The 18,579-nt window shown below is 40.7% G+C and overlaps 1 protein-coding gene across 5 annotated transcripts in view; it reads left to right on the forward strand.

Annotated features, from left to right (window-relative positions):
* KCNQ5 (potassium voltage-gated channel subfamily Q member 5) overlaps window positions 1-18,579 on the forward strand; it is a gene marked incomplete at both ends in the record, with an annotated part of 602,709 nt that overhangs the window by 399,176 nt on the left and 184,954 nt on the right. For all 5 annotated transcript variants that reach the window (XM_080699981.1, XM_080699983.1, XM_080699985.1 and 2 more), the window contains one exon: window positions 179-269. In XM_080699981.1, the coding sequence (XP_080556107.1) occupies window positions 179-269 (91 nt within the window). The remainder of the gene's footprint in view (window positions 1-178; window positions 270-18,579) is intronic.

Consider the following 18,579-nt stretch of genomic DNA (forward strand, 5'->3'; position numbering starts at 1 on the left):
AAGAAGCCCCATCTACACTATATAGCACATTGTATTTTGATATTTAAAATGGCTACTCCCTTACCAGATTTCTTATGACTTAAAAGCTATGAACCTTTAAATGGGTTGGGTTCATTCTATAATGAAAAGATAAAGCTCTTAACATTTTTTTTTCTTTTTGTTTTGTTTTGCTTTGCAGTTTTCTCCTCGTCTTTGGCTGCTTGATTTTGTCAGTGTTTTCCACCATCCCTGAGCACACAAAATTGGCCTCAAGTTGCCTCTTGATTCTGGTAAGTGAAACATGAACAAGAATGCCCATACAGTTAACATAATGATAACTGTCTAACGTGCATGCTATGCATCACAGCCCACAAAAAGTAACATCTAGAAAAAGAGTGCCGCTGCGAAATGTAGTTTCAAAGATCACGGGAGCATTTTCCCACTAGTTTTACCTATAGTCAACTCTCAAGGACATATAGAAATATTCAGGATTGATATTACATAGCACTATCTTGTATTATTGGCACATCCTAAATAGAAGTCGATTGTGTGTGTGTGTGTGTGTGTGTGTGTGTGTGTGTGAACACAGGTTTATTTTTACCTCTGAACTACACACCCAGCCCTATTTAAAAAAAAAAAAAAAAAAAAAAAGATCTCATGAAGTGGTGGAGGGCCCCCTTGTGTAGCTGAGGCTGATCTGTGATACTCCTGTCTCAGCCTCTCAGCCTCCCAAGTACTGGGATTACAGGTGTGTGCCACCATGCCCAGCCAGAAGACGATATTTGAATGCAGTTTTACTTATTTTTACCTGTGCTAATAAACACATAAGAAGAGTCAGTATCCAGGAGATCTCTCATTATTACTAAAGGCAACAGGGCAAGAGAGCCTTTCTAATAACTACGATTTAGCAGAAGCTAAGTATAATTGGCCAAGAACCATGAGAACATGGCAGCTTGTAAGAAAACAGAAGGCTCCTTCATACTCTTTTCAACTGACAGACTGTATTATGAGTTCTGCTGCTAATGCAGTTACCTGGTGAAAAATTCTGCAGCTTTCTGTTTCCATTATGCTGTCAATCCTCAACCACACAGAATTACTCAATTCGCTCTAAAATGGAAAAAGACCCCAAGATATTTTAGTCAGAATTATTCCGAGCCTTTTAAGCTCTTCTACTTTCTGTTATTAACTCAACTGTAGCACCGTGTGCTCAGATTACATCTGATTGGAAGTTTGATTCATTTACATCCATTTTGACCTGCTCACTTGGTCCAAAATTATCTGACTTGACAGGCTGAGAACTGTCTGAATGAACTGGAACAGCTCATGTCTGGAAAGCCTGGTGGGATACAGAGGGAGGACAGGAGCTGGCTTCAGATGCTTTATGTCCTCCGATAAACAGAGCCTGGTTATATATGGAACTAGGCATTTAATATCAAATAGTATGTCAGCCAGGCATGGTGGTACAGGCTTGAAATCCCAGCATTCGGGAGGCTGAGACAGGAGGACTGTGGTTCACCGACAGCCTCAGCTACTTAGTGAGGCCCTTTGCACTCAGTGAGACCCTGTTTCAAAATAAAGAATAAAAAAGTAGGGCTGGGGCTGTAGCTCAGAGGTAAAATGCCCCTGGGTTCCATCCCCAGTACCAGAAAAAAATAAAAATAGTATTTCCACAAAGATGGAAGCTGAATTATTTCAACTCTTACAACCTGAGAGAAGGCAGGTGAGTTTGTGACCTTTGCTTTAAATGGCTAGTTTGTGTTTAATGTTGCCAAGAAATCATCAAGTCTTTCCATCCAATATTAGAGGGAACTCATTTTTGAGCCTGGAACAAATCTATCCCAATTTGTTTCCATACAAACTGTGCTCGGCAGTATATGGCTAATGTTACGGTTACTGTTTCCAAACCCAAAGTAGAGAACAGATAGACCAGAGTACACTGGAAATTTGTTCCATTTACTGGGTTTACATTTGAACTGCAAGGGGGCTTTTAGCCTTGTCCACCCCTTTGATTGTTACAAATGATTTGAACCCAAGGTCTAGAGCACAGCTGGCTTTAGGGCCACATACAGAACTACAACCAAGAAATTTAGATAGAAAATATAAGTCAGATTGTAAGGCTTGGAAACATGAAACACTGGATCTACCGCAGGACACATGATATATAACAGGAATAAAATAACCATTAGGGATTCCATGAAACGGTCTCTTTTATAGCTTAGTCAAAAATCCAAAGTGTTAGGTTACATTCTCCAAATCGCTGACTATAAATCGCAGTGTTAATGAATGTCTAATCCAAAGAAATCCAAGAAACTGCAAAGCCCCAGATTGATTAGGATCTTGGATTCTCAACTGGTGAGCACTGCTTTGTAACCAAAGTACATTTTCATAGATTAAAAATGTAGACATCATCAGTCTTTAATATTTGTTTATTTTTTATTCTTTGAGACACGGTCTTGCTATGTTGCCCAGGCTACTCCTGAGCAACATCAGTGACCCTCTCCTTCAGCCTCTGAGTGCCTGGGATCAGGGGCCTCACCCCCATGCTCTGGTTAAAGCCACTTCTGTATGCTTTGGTATACACTGCCAGTATACAAATACTATTTCAGAGGGATAATGTAGAATTACATAAAAACCATACATTCGCTTTGTATGTTTTTCGCACCCAGTGAATATCGCTATTATGCGCAATTAATGCACAAATAATTTTTTGTTTATTTATTTATTTATTGGTACTGGGGATTGAATGGCATTCTACTTCCTAGCTACACTGTTTTTTTGAAACAAGGTATTGCTGAGTTGCTGAGGCTGCCCTTAAATCTGTGATACTACAGTTTCAGCCTCCCAAGAACTGAGATTCCCAGCCTATACCACTGTGCCCAGCTCCAATAAAAACTTTTTAATTAAATTTTTGAAAAACACACAACAAACTGGGAATAGAGGGAAATTACCTCAAAATAATAAAACCACATATGAAAAACATACCCAATATCATATTCAGTGGTAACAGACTAGAAGTTTTTTCTATAAGATGAAACATAAGGCAAAGATGCCTGCTTTTGCCACTCGTATTCAGCATGGTACTGGCAGTCCAGCTCGAGCTACTAGGCAAATAGAGGATATAAAAGGCACCAGATTCAAAAGAAAAAAAAGTAAAAACACCTCAGCTTATAGATAATATGATTTCAGATGCAGAAACCCTAAAAATTATACAAAAAACCGTAAGTTAATAATTGAGTTCGTCAAAGTGGCAGGATGAAAAGTCAACACAAAATCGTTTGCATTTTTGTACACTAACAATGAACAATCTGAAAAGCAGATTATGGAAATAATTCCCTCTAGAATAGCATCAAAAAGAATAAAATACTTGGGAAATTGCTTACCAAGAAGGTGAAAGACTTGTATAATGACAAGCACAAAACATTGCTGAAAGAATTCAAATAAGACAAAAATAAATGGAAACCCATCTCGTGTGCATGGTTGTTAAGGTGTCATAGTGCCCAAAGTGATCTCAGGTTCAGTGCAATCTCCATGAAAATCCCAAGAATAATTGTTTTGCTGAAATATAAAAACCTATTCATTTTATATGGTAAAGAGACTTCAAAGATGCATGGCAGAAATGATTATACAACACTGTGGATGGGTTTATAAAACCACTGATCTATTCTTTATTTTTTTTAATTTTTTATTGGTGCATTATAGTCATACATCTTAATGGAGTACATGCACACGTGTGCATGGTGGAGGCATACATGCACACAGCACCCAATAAGCCCTTACCCAGCTCCCACCCCATCCCCTCCCCTCCCTCCTTCTCATGTTTGGCTTAGTGATGACATTGATATGTTTGTTAAAGTACATCAAGAGCATTAGAGGATTTCCTTCTTCCCCCTCCCATCTTCTCAGTTATGTCGCCTTATTTGCTCATCTATAGTATCTCCTTCTTCGTCTAGCGTTCCTCCTATGACCCATTTTCTCCCTAGCTTCCACATATCAGGGAGAGCACCTGATTTCTTATTTTTTCATGACTTACTAATCTCATTTAGCATAATGTCCTCCAGTTCCATCCATTTCCCTATAAATGACATAATTGTGTTTTTCTTTATGGCTGAGTGGAATTCCATTATGTACATATCCCGTGGTTTTATAATCCATTCATCTGTTGATGGACATCTTGGCTGGTTCCTTACTTCGGCAATGGTGAATAGTACAGCTATGAACATAGATACGCATGCATTAGTTTGGTAGTTTGGATTCCATTCTTTGGGGTAGATATCCAGAAGTGGTATTGCTGGGTTATATGGTAGGTTTGTTTTCATTCTTCTGAGGATCCTCCGTACTGTTTTCCAAAGTGGTTGCACTAATTTGCTATCCCACCATCAATGTATTAGAGTTCCCACTTCTCCACATCCTTGCCAGCATTTGTTGCTTTTGTGCTTTGAATTTTTGCCATTCTAGTTGGAGTTAGGTGAAACCTCAGGGTAGTTTTGATTTGTATCTCTCCGATTGCTAATGTTGTTGAACATTTTTTCATACATTTATTGGCCATTTGAATTTCTTTCTTCATGAAGTGTCGATTTAGTTCACTTGCCCATCTTTTGATTGGGTTGTTTTCTTAGTGTTGAGCTTCTTGAGTTCTCTGTATATTCTAGATCTTAGTCGTCTATTGGAGGAGTAGTTGGCAAAAATCTTCTCCCATTCTGTTGGCTCTTGGTTGAAGTTCTTTAAATTTTTCTTTGCTGTACAGAAGCTCTTCAGTTTAATGCAATCCCACGTATTGATTCGCCCTTTAGTTTCTTGTGCCTTTGGGGTCTTGTTGAGAAAGTTTTTACCTGCGCCTATGTGTTGCAGTGTTGGACCTATGCCCTCTTCAAGGAACCTCAAGGTCTCTGGTCTAGAACTGACTCTTGTGCAGGGTGATAAGTGGGGTTTGTTTCCATTTTTCTGCATATAGCTAACCAGTTTTGTCAACATCATTTGTTGAACAAGCTATCTTTTTTCTAGTGTATGTTTCTGGACCCTTTGTCAAAAATCAATTGGCTGTAAATGTGCAAATTTGTTTCTGAGTCTTTTATTCTGCTCCATTGCTCTATGTATCTGTTTTTGTGATAGTACCATGCTGTTTTAATTACTGATTCTTTGTAGTATAGTTTAAAGACAGGTATTGTGTTTCCTCCTCCATGGTTTTTTGTTGCTGAGAACTACTTTGGTTATTCTGGGTTTTTTGTTGTTCCAAATGAATTTAAGGACCGATTTTTCTATGTCTGTGAGGAATGACCTTGGTAATTTAATGAAACCACTGACCTGTTTTTTAACTTAGTGAAAGGGTAAATTTCTTATTATGTGTGTTTTACCATGATAAATAAATTTGGAGAAAGTTAAATGAAATTAAAATTTTTTAAATAGTTGATAATATACCCTACTTTATGAATTTATCATGAAGATTATATAAATTGAATTGCCTAGAACAGTCCTTAGCATAGAAAAACTTTTTAGAAAGCTAACAAATATTATAATCACTGACCAAGCATGGTGGCATATGCCTGTAATCCCAGTACTTCAGAGTCAGAGATAGAAGGATTACAGGTTCGAGGCCAGCCTCAGCAATAGAACTAGGGGTATGGTTTAGAGGTAGAACATCCATGGATTTAAACCTTAGCATCACAAATAATAGCGATGATGATGATGATGATGATAATAATAATATTACAATCACTGGCTCTTTCCTATGTAAAGATATAACAGAGTCACAAAACAGGTAAACTGGAATATTTTAAAATGCTTCATTTGAGAAAATATTTTCCTTTTATAATGGAAAATATTGTACAAGTTTTCTCTTTCTTTTCTTTTTTTTTTTTTAAGTACTGGGGATTGAACTCAGAGGCATTCTACCTCTGAGCTATACTTCCAGCCCTATTTTTTGTTTTTTATTTTAAAACAGAGTCTCACTAGGTTGCGAAGGGCCTCACTACATAGCTGAGGATGGCCGTGAACCTATAATCCTCCTGTCTCGGCCTTCCAAGTACTGGGATTACAAGCGTGCACCACCACGCCTGTCTTACAGGTTTTCTTACCACAACCAACACTGCTGACTGTGGCTATTTCTATACAGACATTCATCTAACTAACAGTGACTGGATAACACACATTTAGCTGCGCACGTGTTCGCGATAACCACTCATTCCTGGTGACTAGTTGGATGGGTTGCTGTTGCGGAGTTGCAGTAAATATGCCTGGTAATGATGCCCGTGGCTTTCTGAGCACAACTCTCCATATCCACATCTGTCGAGTGGAGTGTCAGGCCCAGGTCACGCCAGATCTGAAGGAGTTTCTGCTCTGCCTGCCCTCTGGGGAGAAAATGTATGGTCTTAAGAACATGTGTGAAGCTGTGTGTCCAATTCCAAGGACAATTAAAAGCTGGTGTTAATTTTCTGTGTTTTCTAAATTTGTCAGAACTGAAAGTTCTTGGAAGGGAGCTAGCATTTCAGTGCCTTTTATTTAGTGGGCTTGCTGACTTTTTTAGTTTAAAAAGACAAAAACACTTTGCAATGTAGTACCCACCACCACTCCCCTCTTACCAAATGGCTAAATAAATTGTGAAAGATAATACAACAAGCGTCATCACTGCCATCTAGGCCTTGCTGGCTAAAAGCCTGTGCCGACTTCAGAACATACATTCTCCTCCTCCTCCTCCTCCGCTTCCTCCTCCTCCTCCTCCTCCGTGTGTTTGTGTGTGTGTGTGTATGTGTGTGTGTGTGTGTGTGTGTGTGTGTGTGTGTGTGTGTGTGTGTTTTACTGGGGATTAAACCCAGGGGAATCCTATTTCTGAGCAATACCTTTAATTATGTTTCATTTTTTGTTTTTTGTTTTTTGTTTTCATTTTTTTTTCTTTTTTGGTGATACTGAAGGTGAAACCCAGGGGCTTTCTACCTCCGGGCTACACTCCCAGACTTATTTTCTATTTTATTTGTTTGTTTGTTTTTTAACTCATTCATCAGCAAATATTTATTGAACACCTGCTACATTATGTTCAGAATTGACTGGAGAAATACATAGCTATTAACAAGGCCCATTTTATGCTCTCATAGAGATGACAGCTGATTCGAAGAGAGAAAAAAGAATGAGACTATATAACAATATATATGCCACAGGTGAGGTGTACAAAAACAACTGTGAACCAGAAGAATATGAAAAAAATTGTTCTGATAGGGAAGTCAGTGTATTGAAAAAATTTTTGTTGTTGTACTGGAGATTTAACCCAGGGAAATTTTACCTCTGAGCCGTAACCCAAACCCTTTTATTTGTTGTTGGTAAACAGGCTCTCACAAAGTTACTGAGGGCTTTACTAAGTTTCTGAGGCTGGCCTTAAACCTGAGATCCCCCTTGTTAGAGTGCACTGAGAAATTTTTTATGGAGAACATGGTGCTTAAGATATGAGTGACCGTTTACCACATAGGAATGGTGAGTAAAGGGAGAGCAAGATAAATGGTATTATGATATGCCTGGAAATAATAAAAAAAATAGATATATCTGGATACAGGATGGTTGGAGCAAGGCATTTGGAGAAAAGATTCATGTCAGATGACAAACATCCTAACAGGGTCTCACTAAGTTGCTGAGAGCCTCACTCAGTAGCTGAGGCTGGCTTCGAACCTGCGCGATCCTCCTGTCTCAGCCTCCCAAGCGCGGGGATTACAAGCGTGCGCCACCACGCCCAGATCTTATTTTTTGTTTTGAAACAGAGTCACCCTAGGTTGCTGAGAGTCTCACTAAATTGCTGAGGCTGGCCTTAAACCTGTGATCCTCTCATTTAAGCCTCCCAAACACTGCGATTACAGACATATGCCTCCATGCCTGGTCCTCTTGTTTCTTTCAAGGTTGACAAATGCATTTGTCACCACCCAATGCACCACTAATGTCTAAAGTTTCTTGGTGGCTCTCTCTTTGTTCAGGCAGACACCAGGATGTTGAAGTAGACTCTCCTGGTCCCAGATTAGACTCTTATGGAAAGTTTTGTTTTGTCTTATTTTTATTTCATTACTTGAGACTGTATGTTTTAGCATTTCATTTCCTGTTTTCTTGAGAACAAGACTATTTGGAGTGCGTTTCCTCTCTATTAAAAAACATTCGCCTTCCAAATTGTGTGTGTGTGTGTGTGTGTGTGTGTGTGTGTGTGTGTGTGTGTGACTGGGGATTGAACCCAGGGACATTCCACTTCTGAACTGCAACCCTAGCCCATTTTTTTTATTATTATTATTTTGAAACAGGATCCCATGACACTACTGAGGACTTCTCTAAGTTGCTAAAGCTGGCCTCAAACCTGAGATCCTCCTGTCCAGCCTCCCTAGTACTGGGATTACAGGTGTGCACCACCATACCTGGCTGCAAATTATTTGCATGGAGCTGGGGTTTGGCTCAGTGGCAGTGCCTAGCATGCGTAAGGCCCTAGTTTTGATCCCCTGTGCCACCAAAAATAATAATAAGAATTTTTTTTTATTCGGGGCCTCCTTATGGACACTGTTCATCACATTGACAACATCTCTTCATTTAATGAAAGTGACAAATTTTCATTGAAAGTGGTCATTTCTAAATTGCCCACCCATACATGTAGAAGGGGAGACATTGTCCATCTTAGGATGGAGGCTCTCGGCCTGTTGGTTCCTTTACCCTCCTGCTGTATCAGAAACAGCCTAGACCCCAAATGGACTGTGCTAAGCACCTGGGTGAGTACTAAACACATGGTCAAATATCCAAGTTTCCCCAAACACCCAGGTGTTCCAACCTTGTAGATAGAACAGATGCATATTTTCTGCGTATGCTTCATGTAGCAAAGCAAACATGGGTTTGCTGTTTCCTTGCACAGGGAATCGGTCCCTGAAACGTGTACAATCCAATTCAGGCCGATCTAATTATATCTTAAATGCACTAGTAGAGCTTACTATTTAAAGAAAATGTGTTGTGAATCCCTTTGTAAAGAAGAGTATCCTAGAATAGCTAACAACAACCTCATAATTAATCTGGGGGGTTTTCTCTTTTCTTTTTTTTCTTTTTTTTTTTTTTTTGGTGGTACTGGGGTTCCTGGAAGCCCTTCCACCTCCGGGCTACACTCCCAGACCTATATTATTTTTGGAAACAGGGTCTCTTAAGCCAGCGAGGCTGGCTTCGAACCTGCGTGGTCCTCCTGTCTCCGCCTCCCAAGCGCGGGGATTACAAGCGTGCGCCACCACGCCCGGCTTTTTCAGCTTTTTTTTTTTTTTCTGTTTTTAATGTGTGTGCACATATTTTTTAATTACTATGTAATGTTTCATTATTTAACATGGTATTGAAGAATCAGAGGTGTTGTTGCCATTTTCCATCCACCAGTATTAGACTGTGGTGGTGGGAAAGAGTCATTCACCAACACATTTGCCAGTCCTTGCATAGTGGGCAGGCTCGCCCGGCATGGGGGCACACCCTTGTAATCCCAGCATTCAAGAGGCCGGACAGGAGGATCCTTGAGGAGGAATGAGATTACAATCTTTACATTTAGAGCTTCTGGTACTAACTATTGTAAGAAAGGATAACAGAGTGTAAGGATAAGAACCCATTCAAGGATATTAAATCTTGTGCTGGTAACAAATGACAGAGGGTTAGATATTAAGCAGCCGCATATGAGGCATGGATGATGCTTCTTTAGTTTTTTCGCATCCCTGTAATTTACTTCAGAAAGCTCTCAGAATATCCCAATGAACACTGAAAACTGCAATTATTTCCCTTCGCTTTTCTTTCATCAAAGAAAATGCAAATAAACTTTAAAATGATTCATGGAGACAAACGACCCTCATCAATCTGCTGAAGACTGAAAAGGCGGGAGTAAACACCTACACTGAATCTCAGCTGAAGGATAGGATAATAACATAGTAAGTTTTCCTGTGAAAAGTCTTTCAGAGAGCAGAGAGAAGAGGTGTTCAAGTAGAGAATGGAATTGTACCTGAAAAAGACAATTCAGGAAGGAAAGAACTTTCTGCACCTATGACGCAGGAATCAGTTTCAAACCGCGTGGTCTAGTGTGTGGCACGGCCCTTGCCAAGAGCCCAGCAGGCATGCCTAGTGCGATCAGTGAGCCACACTCAGCCAGCTCTACGCGGACGGGTCCAGTTGAGCACTACAGAAGTATATTCAACTGGCAAGATAGAAAAAGGTGACTGGGGGCTAGAAAGTAACAGAACCCAAGACTTTAGCACCAGGAAGAACACCCTTCCCTTACCATCCTTCCATCCTTAAATTAGTCCTGCCATTTGAAAGTGAAAACACCCCTTCCTTCCTAGAATAAACTCTTTCCTCAGCACTGTCTACTTATTAGTGTATCTCCTTCATTATTCATTTATTCATCAAGATTTTGAGGAGCTGAGGGTAAAGCAACAAACAGAACAGGCAAAATCTCTTGTCTTTGTGGAATCCACTTTTTTGTGGGGAAGATACAGTAAATGTGTAAATCAATAAATAAGGATTCTAAACAAAGAGAAAGCATCAGAAAGGTAGACGTCGTGAAGTCATAATTGGATAGTATGTTTGGAGAAGTCCACTGGAAACGGTGGTATGATCACAAAGACATGAGGCTAGGAGCCGTGTAGAGATCAAGAGAAAGAACATCCTGGCAATGGAGCTCCAAGGACGAAAGCCCTGGACAGGAACATACCCGGAGACCAGGCACGGCAAGGAGCCCACAGCAACCGACGAGAAGGAGCCCCAGGGAGAGTGGAGCAGACCCGCTGGGTGTAAATGTCTCGGGAATAGTGTCAGCATTTAACGAAGTGGTATTTGGTGCAAATTAGCAATAAATATTTGATGAACGGAGATATCCATTTTTAAATTAGACATTAATATTGAAATTGTCTTAGTATGATGGATAACACACCAAACTGAAAGCAAAGACGCAGGACCTGACATTAGCATGTGTTAAGCGCATCCTGCATTCCAGCCTCTAGGCTGGGGGCAAGAGGTTACCCTGCCCTGGACGAAGTCACAGTATAAAGCATGTCACCATCTACAACCTCTGACTCTAGAAAAGATAAATTCTGAGATTAGGAGATGAGAGAGTAATGAATTTGTCAATTTTTTTTTTTTTTTTTTTTTTTGGTGGTACTGGGGTTGGAACCCAGGGGCCTTCTTCCTCTGGGCTACACTCTCAGACCTATTTTATATTTTTATTTGGAAACAGGGTCTCTTAAGCCAGCCTGGCTGGCTTCGAACCTGCACAATCCTTCTATCTCCGACTCCCAGGAGCAGGGGATTACAAGCGTGCGCCACCACGCCCGGCTGTCAATTTTTTAGTCTGATTTTAATATAAATATATGAAAATTTTTCATCATCATTAGCAATCAGGAAAGTGAAAATCAAAAACTACTACTACTAACTTCAGTCAGAATGTCAGCCATCAAGAATGTAAACTACGCTGGACCCGGTGGCACATATCTGTAACCCCTGTACTCGGAAGGCTGAGATAGAAGGGTCAAGGCCAGCAACCTCAGCAATTTAGCAAGACTCCGTTAAAAAAAAATAAAACTATTGACCCGGTCGTGGTGGTGTACACTTGTAATCCCAGTACTAGGGAGGCTGAGACAGGAGGATTGCAGGTTCACAGCCAGCCTCAGCTACATAGTGAGGCCCTGTTTCAAAATAAAACCTAAAATAGAGCTGGGAATATAACCTGGAGGTAGATAACCCCTGGGTTCCACCCCCAGTACCAAAAAATTAAATAAATAAATAAATAAATAGGATTGAGAAGTGTATCTTGGCGAGTGAATGCCCTTGATTTCAATCCCCACTAACAACAACAACGAAAAGGAATATAAACAAGAATAAATGTTGGTAAGGATGTGGGGAAATAGAAGCACTTATTAATGTCGGTGGTATTGTAAATAAGTACAACCACTGTGGAAATCAGTTTGGAGTTTTTTCAAAAGACTAAAAATGGAACCACCATATGACCCACGTATACCACTCGTCAGGATCCTTCTAAAAGAATTAAAGTCAGACTGCACATCCATGTTTGTAGCAGCACAATTCACAATAATCAAACTATGGAACCAACCTAGGTGTCCATCAACAAATGCATGATAAAGGAAATGTGGTCTATATACCACAAAAGGAAGGCTAAGGAAGGAAACAGTTTAAATAATTTTATGTCCACATCGCTAGCATGTATGCGGAAAGAGAATAAGGAGGGAAATAGACCAAATGCTCCATGCATTTACATTTATATCACTTTTAACCTGTGATATATAATTGCAATACACCAATAAAAATGTAAAAAAAGACATAGCCAGCCATGCATGGCGGTATACACCTGTAATCCAGTACTTGGGAGGCTGAGGCAGGCGGCTTACAGGTTTGAAGCCAGCTTCAGCAATTTCACAAGGCCTCAGAACCTGAGACCCTATTTCAAAACTACAAAATAAAATAGGAATGGGGGTGTAGCTCAGAGGTAGAAGGCCCTAGGGTCCGCCTCCAAAAACCACACACACAGGACATATCCATGTGGGGAAGTAGACCCATTTCGTCATCTTTTTCTTCCTAAAGGTTACAAATAAGATTATGAAAACTATTTTCAATAATAGGCTATTACTCCCCAAACTCTATTTTCATTCATTCAATTACTAATTATGCTTATTTATCATATATTGGTTTGGTACCATACAAAACCCAAAACAATAGGCTAGGTCCCACTGTTCCTCACGCAGCTATACATCAGGGTCTCAGTTAAAGTGAGAAAACACACCACACACCGTGTCTCTGCAAAGTAGATTAGAGGAAGAGTTTCCAAGGTGCAGACAGCAGCTTGAGAAACAGCATTAGAGACTGGATTTGACAAGCACGCTGCAGACCTGGCTCCCTCCAGGACTCTCCGTCACGGTGCATCCACAGAACACCACTGGAAACCAGAGGACAGGAAAGAGGCCGCGCCAGGGCTACGGGTCTCCAGCCTTGGCTCACAGAAGCTACAAACTGGCTTACAAATTGAGAGAAATTCAAGGCTGCGAGATCTCAGCAACATGGGAAAACCTATTACGCCCTCCTCACAAGCGAACCTGCAGGACAGCCTGAGCAAAGAAATGGAGACTCCAGATGGATGGTAGGAACCCTCAGCGGAGACCAGAGGCCAGGAGGATGGAGAACGAGGGAGAAGCAGCCTGCAGCTGCGAGGCAGAAGGGAGGAATCGTTCTGAGGCTCACTCCCAAATCAATATCAAATGCCTCCTTAAAAGAAGAGAACTGTGTGTGGTGGCACACACCTGTAATCCCATTACTTGAGAGGCCCAGACTGAAGAATCTCAGGTTCAAGGCCAGCCTCAGCAACTTAGTGACACCCTTAACAACTTAGTGAGACCCTGCTTCAAAAAATAAAAAGAGTTGGGCGTGGTGGCGCACGCTTGTAATCCCCGCACTTGGGAGGCTGAGACAGGAGGATCGCACAGGCTCGAAGCCAGCCTCAGCTGGTTTAAGAGACCCTGTTTTCAAATAAAATAAAATAAAAATTAAAAGGGCTGGGGTGTAGCTAAGATATTCAATCCCCAGTGGAGGAGGAGGAGGGGGAAAGGGGAGGAGGAGGAGGGAGAGGAGGAGGAGGAAAAGGAGAAATAATCCTAACATAATCAGAAGGCTGTTATACGGAAGAGGGGCTTGTAAACATTCCCATTCTCTTTGACTTGATAATAGTGACTAAAAAATTGGGGCATTAATCACACATCTGTGAATCTAGAGGGGTTTCTGCCCTCAACCAGTCAACTCATCTGCTTCTCTCCAGCAAGCTGAGTCACCGTCTGTCCGGTCCTGACCTATGGCCCACGGCAGTGGAGAATTAGATGCTCAGGGTCACTGTTGCCAGGCAAGAATTGTCATCTAACTAGCTGAGGCAGGGCTGCATGATGAGGTGGGAAGCTCATCAGTTTGCAGGCTCCTGGAAAAAGCTGTGTGGAGCTCTAGGCTGGAGGTCAGAATCGCCACCACAGCAGGGCCATTGAGACCCAGCTCTGGGAGGACAAGCATTCCGTTGGCTCCTTATACAGACTGAAGCAGACTGACGGATTTTTTTTTTAATCTCAAGCTCCCCATTGATTGATAGATTGATTGATTGATTGATTGATTGATTTACTCATCAAATATTCACTGTGTACCTACCAAGGATGCTGTGAGCCTGAGGCATGCACACATTAGACACCAGATGTGCACCAAGACACCAAGACACAAATACAGTTCCCATTGTTGCCTGTGCTGGCTCTTGAAAGCATTTTCCTAGAGATTTTGTGACACTCTGCACAGTTTCCTGCTATCTTTCAGCAATTGTAGATATAGTAATGATGTCACTGTAACAGGGTAGTAAGGGACTATTTTCCCAAGTTCCAGCAGCCAAGCTTAAGACACGCTTACTCGCTGAAGCTAGTGGCTATGTGCCTGCCGACCGTCTTTAAGTTGGACACTTGCTCTGCCTTGGAGGCCACTTACAAAACAGCCCTCCTCCCCAGTCTTCCTGCAAAAGACATGAACAGAAAACAGTAAACAGCAATGAGCCATCTTTAGTGTTGCTACTTTCTGTGCCAAGCCAGCACCTGTCCCTGTGGCATGTGAAGGGAGCCCTCTTCCTACCCCAGCAGCCTGGCCACCTCCCCACACGCAGTGCCATTCAGCTCTCCTCGCCATGGTCTAAGTGAAGGCCAGGATTACCACAGGCTTTGTTGTTAGAATTTGACAAATCTTTTTAACTGTACTTATATCTTATTAGGATTATCTTGTTATAGTCCTGTTTACGAAGCTCCATAGGTTTAGAGTGGTTTGCCCTGACTCTGTACTTTTATCATAAATCCTGTACTTTTTGTATGAAATCTTGTCTAAATCCAGGCTTTTAAGCAACGCATGTTTTGAGTTGTGGCAGAAAAACCAGGGTTTAGGTGGGTAGAGTGACCCATTGTGCCTTTCAAAAGCCCACATTGCAGCCCAGCGTGGTGGCGCACGCTTGTAATCCCAGCATTTGGGAGGCAGGAAGATCGCACAGGTTCAAAGCCAGCCTCAGCTACTTAGTGAGGCTCTTAACAACTTAGTGAGACCCTTTTCCAAATAAAATATAAAATAGGTCTGAGAGTGTATCCTGGGGGTAGAAAGCCCCTGGGTTCCACTCCCAGTACCAACACACACACACACACACACACACACACACACACACACCACATTGCAAACTGCTTGATACTGGTTTTACAAAGGAAAGGGATTAGTAATACAAATGAGGTTGGGGGTATCATACTTAGGTCAAATAAATCGAATAAAGGAATAGAAATCTTTGATATACTAGTCACCTAATCAAAGTTTTTATACTCTACCTCATCAAGCTATGTTAAAGAAATTTTAAAGTTTAAGGGCCTATGCATCAAACATTTAATTCTTTTAAATTAGCCTAAATTTTGATAAAGAAAATTTCTAGGTAGCCTAGATCAGAAAATAATATGATACTTTTTTAAAACTGATACCATAGAGCAAAGAAGTGATTAAAAAGCTGGGTGCGGCCGGGCGTGGTGGCGCACCTTGTAATCCCCGCGCTTGCGAGGCAGAGACAGGAGGATCGCGCAGGTTCGAAGCCAGCCGCGCGCGCTGGCTTAGGAGACCCTGTTTCCAAATGAAAATGTAAAAATAGGTCTGGGAGTGTAGCCCGGAGGTAGAAGGGCTTCCAGGAACCCCAGTACCACCAAAAAAAAAAAAAAAAAAAAAGCTGGGTGCATGGTGGCACATCCCTGTTTTCTCAGTACTTGGGAGGCTGAGACAGGAAATTTGCAGGTTCAAGGTCAGCCTCAGCAATTTAGGAAGACCCTCAGCAATTTATCAAGACCCTGTTTCAAAATTAAAAATAAGATAGGACTAGGATTGTGGCTTGGAAGTAGGATGCCCCTGGGTTCAATGCTTAGTACCACAAAAATTAATTAGCTAATTAATTAATTAGGTAAAATTTTAAAAGGGCTGAAAGTGTAGCTCAGAAGTAGAGTGCACCTGGATTCATTTCCATAGTCAATACATACATACATATATATGTATTTATTTATCATATGTGGATTGTATATGTATATATGTGTATATATAATGTGTATATTTTTAGTTTCCTTTTTCATTTTTAGTACTTAAACATCTTCTCTGTGAGTAAAACCTGTAGCATTTGAATTATTCTATTTTTTCCTGTTTTTAACATAAAGTAAATTTCCAAATAATCTAGATTTTAAAAGATTCAGTTCCTTACCTTTCCACCTCCAGGCTCCTCACATCCAGGTCATCCTACATCTTTACTAATTTCCTTTGGACGCCCACGAGTGCACACATGCACACACACGCAGACATCCACAGCCAGGCAGGTGCACCCCGCAGCACTCTCCACAGGGCCTGCGTGCCTCCAGCGTGCTCCTTCTGCTTGGAGCCCAGTATTACCACTTACCCCCATTGCCACCGCGGTAATTCCCACGCATTTTTAAATTCTCAGCTCAAGCCTTCTCTTCTTGAAAGTCTCCCTGACTCCCCAGTGATTTTACTTCTTTCTTCTGTGTCTTGGGGTCCAGCACAGCTGAGACAGAATGGTCTGTGGCAGCAGATGGTCTATAAAAGCATTCATTTCTCTCTGATATGGTTGCTGGTTCCTGTACACGTTTTATTTTTACAAATCTAAAAACCCTTTAAGAATGGTGACCGTGTGTTCGTAGTTTTCACGTCCTAGTATGTATCACAGCACCTAGCATGCAGGACACACTAGTAAATATGTGAGAACCAGATAACCTGACCATCCAAGCTACAGAGCCAGCGTGCACTCCTTCCTCTGACTTACTGGTTATTGCTTTTTCATTACCTGCTTCTACCACCAGAATATAAGCCCCTAAGAGTGGGACTGCAGTGTTTTGTTCATCACTTTAGCCACAATGGAAAATAAGAGCTCAGGGCTTGGAACAAAAGAAATCTGAGATGAAACTCTCAACGGCATTAAATGAATGACTAGAGCCAGGTTCTGCTCTCCTGTGCTAATAGCAAGCTTTTAAATAAATTACTATATAGGTTCAGTGCCTCTCTGGAGACATTAAAATACTCTGGTTTCAGTGATCTTATAATTTTAGCAGTATTAAATTCCAAAAACAGTTTTTCACTCATTTGGAAGACCTATAAAGGCAAGTATAATTAAGTGATGTGGAACATAAGTTTCAAAATCTAAAATGAAGTGATTATTTACTCATTTTTGCCTCTTTTTTCTCACTCTTATATTTTTCTAAATTTCATTTACACTTCTGAAATTGGGTTAATCAAGCATTTATGTTATTAAGGCAAATACTCTTATCTAATATCAAAGCAGCCTGATCATTAACATTAAAGAATAATAGTATAACACAAGTCTGTAACCAGTGTTAAAAAGGAGTAAAATCAAATAAAAATAATTACTGCAAAGACATGGCCGGTTATTCAATACTAATATATTTTAATTAAAAAGTCATTTAGTAATGACTAAGTTATTCACTAATGATCTCTAGAGGAAAAAATGGAGACGAATGTCTCCAAAAAGCTTTCTGTGATAACATTTTAGATCAACTGAGCCTAATCAAACTAAGATGTAATTATCACCCCCTCCTCAAACTTCATGCAATACTTTACTATATTTCACATTGGCATAGATTTAACAATTCATTAAACAAGCATTTTAATGGTATATCGCAACTACACATTGCACTGAGATTCAAATTAATACATTTATATCTGAGTTCAACATTTCTTGGTGTTTCCTTCTGCACCCCACCTTCCTCCTTCTTCCCGTCCATACACACTAGTGAGATTGGTAGTGATAACTTCATATACAAATTAAACGTTATTCGAACTGCTTCCTTCCCCAAGCTTACTCTCTCCCTCAAACCCCTTCTACTATTCTAATGATCTCTCCTCGTTTTCATGAGGTCCTCTTTCTTTCCTGTTTTCTCTGTAGCTTCCATAAGTGAGAGAAAACACATGGCCCTTGACTTTCTGAGACTGGCTGATATCACATAGCATAATATTCTCTTAGTTCCATCCATTTTCCTGAAAATGACATAATTTTGTTCTTTATGGCTGAGTAAAACTCCACTGTGTGTATATACCACATTTTTACAAGGATTTCTTTTTTATTGGCACGTTATAATTATACATTGTCTTGAGAGTCAAAGTGGTACATTTGCACATGCATACACACTTGGTGTGGTTCCCTCCACACCCCACCCCAGCCCCCGTCTCCCTCCCCACACGTTAGTGAGACTGGTAGTGACACCTTCCTAAATGGACATAACATTATTTGAACAGTTTCCTTCATCACGCCTTTTCCCCTCCCCTCATTCCTTTTCCACTCTCTTTCCACTATACTATTGCTTTCTCTCCTCATTTAACTGAAGGCCTTTTTATTTCTTTTTTTCCTCTCTAGCTCCCTTGTATGAAAAAAAAACAAATGACCCTTGACTTTCTGAGACTGGCTGATCTCACTTAGCATAATATTCTCTAGTTCCATCCATTTTCTTGCAAATGCCATAATTTTGTATAACAAGCATTTCCTGAGTGCCTACTCTGTTCTAGGCTCAATGCCCTCTC

Source organism: Muscardinus avellanarius (genome assembly GCF_963383645.1).
Source record: "Muscardinus avellanarius genome assembly, chromosome: 8".
In the NCBI taxonomy this organism is placed as follows: domain Eukaryota; kingdom Metazoa; phylum Chordata; class Mammalia; order Rodentia; family Gliridae; genus Muscardinus; species Muscardinus avellanarius.